General features: G+C 62.2%; 1 protein-coding gene across 1 annotated transcript in view; it reads right to left on the minus strand.

Annotated features, from left to right (window-relative positions):
- Nucleotides 1–877: 877 nt before the first annotated feature.
- The window catches only part of HES6 (hes family bHLH transcription factor 6), a 3,149-nt gene continuing 1,672 nt past the window's right edge, over nt 878–2,354 (minus strand). Inside the window, exons 2-3 of the mRNA XM_019628363.1 lie at nt 2,095–2,349; nt 878–1,899 (exon numbers count right to left, since the gene is read on the minus strand). Coding sequence (XP_019483908.1) covers nt 1,475–1,899; nt 2,095–2,349 — 680 coding nt within the window. The 3' untranslated portion in view covers nt 878–1,474. The remainder of the gene's footprint in view (nt 1,900–2,094; nt 2,350–2,354) is intronic.

Genomic DNA, 2,354 nt, shown 5'->3' on the forward strand with positions numbered 1-2,354 from the left:
AAAAACAAAGATATCGACGGTAACTTCTAGATTCTCCTAATTAATGGGGTGCTGTGAAGTGGCAACGACCAGGGCAGCGACAGTGCGTTTGGAGGCGCACAACCAGGTTTCAGTACTGAATTGTCACACCTAGCTCCAGGCCTGGGTACTGCCGGCCCAAAGTGAGAACAAGCTACTTTGGGGTCCTGGAGCAGGAGACGAGGAGTCTGAGCCACCCTGTGCCTGTGGCAGTCATTGCTGTCAGCGGCCATGTGCTAGCTGCAGGCCGTGACCCAGCTCAAGAGGGCAGTCTCCCAGCTACCTGTCCTGTCACCCTCCTTCCAAGGTTTCTGACCTCCTGGGCCCAGTTTGACCTCCAGGCCAAGCTGCCTGCAGCCATGCCGCCTTCACTTCACTCCGTGACCCTGAAGCTCTTTCAGTCAAGAAAAATGACAACCTAACACGAGTGGGCTGACATCATGCTTGTGGATCCAAACACAGATCTGTGAAAGAAGCTTCCAGGTGGCTAGCCACGCGGCATCAGCTTATTCCTGGGAGCTCATGAACCAGCGAGTGGTCCAGGCAGACTCTCTCCCTATTGCTCGGTTGCTCTGGGGACAAACCCTGTGCCGATGGTATCCAGCTCTAGTCTGCACACAATCCCAGGGCGAGCAGGCCAGGCCTGAGGACCTGCAGGGGAAACCCACGTGGAACTGCCTAGCACTGGGGAGCGGGGAGCACCGTCGACTGTGAGGCGTGTCCCATCGCCGCTGCCATCACTCTACTCATTTTGCTGACAAAGGGTAAAAGGTTTCAAAAACACCCCCCAGCTTTAGATACAGGAAGAACGTGCTTAGTTTAATATTTACACACTTGACACATTAATGACACCACACCATTCAGTAATACTTCAGAAGGGAAACTAACTCTCCCAAATCCTTTATTTAACAGAATTGGAACATTCGATGGCAACCTAAAACACAAACGTAAGTGTGCTAACTGCAAGACGTACTGAAAGCCTCACTGCTCTCCGGCAGTTATGGGCAATGCTGCACCTGCCTGCCCTGTCCTGGCTGAAGTGGCAGGTTCAAGCTTCTGCTCAGTTCAGGGTTGCCAGGGCCTGAGGGCTCCCTCTGCCCAGACACAAGTGCCTAGCATGGAGGAGAGGCTCAGCACCACTCCTGTCACCTCTGTCCCCTGACCCAGAGAGTGCCTGAGAAGGCCCGGACAGGAAAACCCAGGCGAGCCCTGATAGCTCTGCAGGATTCTTCCTACTGCCTGTAGCCCCCTCCCACCAACCCCTGGCGCTGCGGGGTCCATAAAAGTTACTCCCTTAAGACACAGGGCTAGGGGCCTGACTGGTTGGGTGATCCAGGACTGCCCCACAAGCCGTCCACTGGAACAGGAGGGCAGGCAGATCTGAGGGGCATCGAGGACCCTGTCCCACCACATCTGGACCCCAGGGAGGAGGGACTAGAGCGCGGGCTGGTGTGGGTCACCAAGGCCTCCAGACGCTCCGGGCTGTGCGGGCTGCGGTCAGGCTGTTCAGGGCCGCCGGCGCTAAGTCTGGCCCCTCCGCAGGTGCGCGGCTCAGTTCAGCCTCGGTAGCCTCCTCCAGGTCGGAGCACAGGTCGTCCCCGGGGCCTAGAGGGCTGGGCAACGGGGACCCTAGGGCCCCTCCTGTGAGCCAGCCGCTTCGACTCGGGGCCCCAGGGGGCCCGGCCAGGGTGTCCCCCAGCAGATCCCGGAAGCTGCTGCCCTCGCGCAGCGGCATGGACTCCAGCAAGTGATTCAGGAGCTCCGCGGCGACGGTGGCATCGATGGCCTGGCACGTGGACACGAACGTGTGCACCTCATGCATGCACTGGATGTAGCCGGCAGCGAAGCGCTCGCTCGCTTCCGCCTGCAGCTGCTCGCGTCCTGCGCCCAGGGATGGGAGGGAGAGAACCGCACCGGACCCTGTGAGCCGGGACTGCCGTGTCGCGGCCCGCGGGGACGGGGCTCACCCAGGAGAGGGGCACGCGCTACTCTGGGGAGAGCTCCGGTCGTGAACGGCACAGGGGTGCCGGGCGGGGACGTCTTCCCTCTCGCGCGGGGGCGGGGCGGGCCACTCACCGCGAGCTCGGCCCCGCAGCGCGCCCTGCACGCGGCGCACCGTCAGCTCCAGCACCTCGGCGTTCTCCAGCTTGGCCTGCACCTGCGCCGGCGGGGGCGCCGGGTGGGGACGGACGGGGAGGCGCGTTAGGGCCGCGCCCACCCGCACCCGCTCGGCAGCCCCGGGCAGCAGCCGCAGCTCCTGCAGGCTCTCGTTGATCCGCGCGCGCCTCTTCTTCTCCACTAGGGGCTTCCGGGCCTGCGGGAAACGGGCGGCTGAG

This window comes from Hipposideros armiger, unplaced genomic scaffold (assembly GCF_001890085.2).
Source record: "Hipposideros armiger isolate ML-2016 unplaced genomic scaffold, ASM189008v1 scaffold_17, whole genome shotgun sequence".
Classification (NCBI taxonomy): domain Eukaryota; kingdom Metazoa; phylum Chordata; class Mammalia; order Chiroptera; family Hipposideridae; genus Hipposideros; species Hipposideros armiger.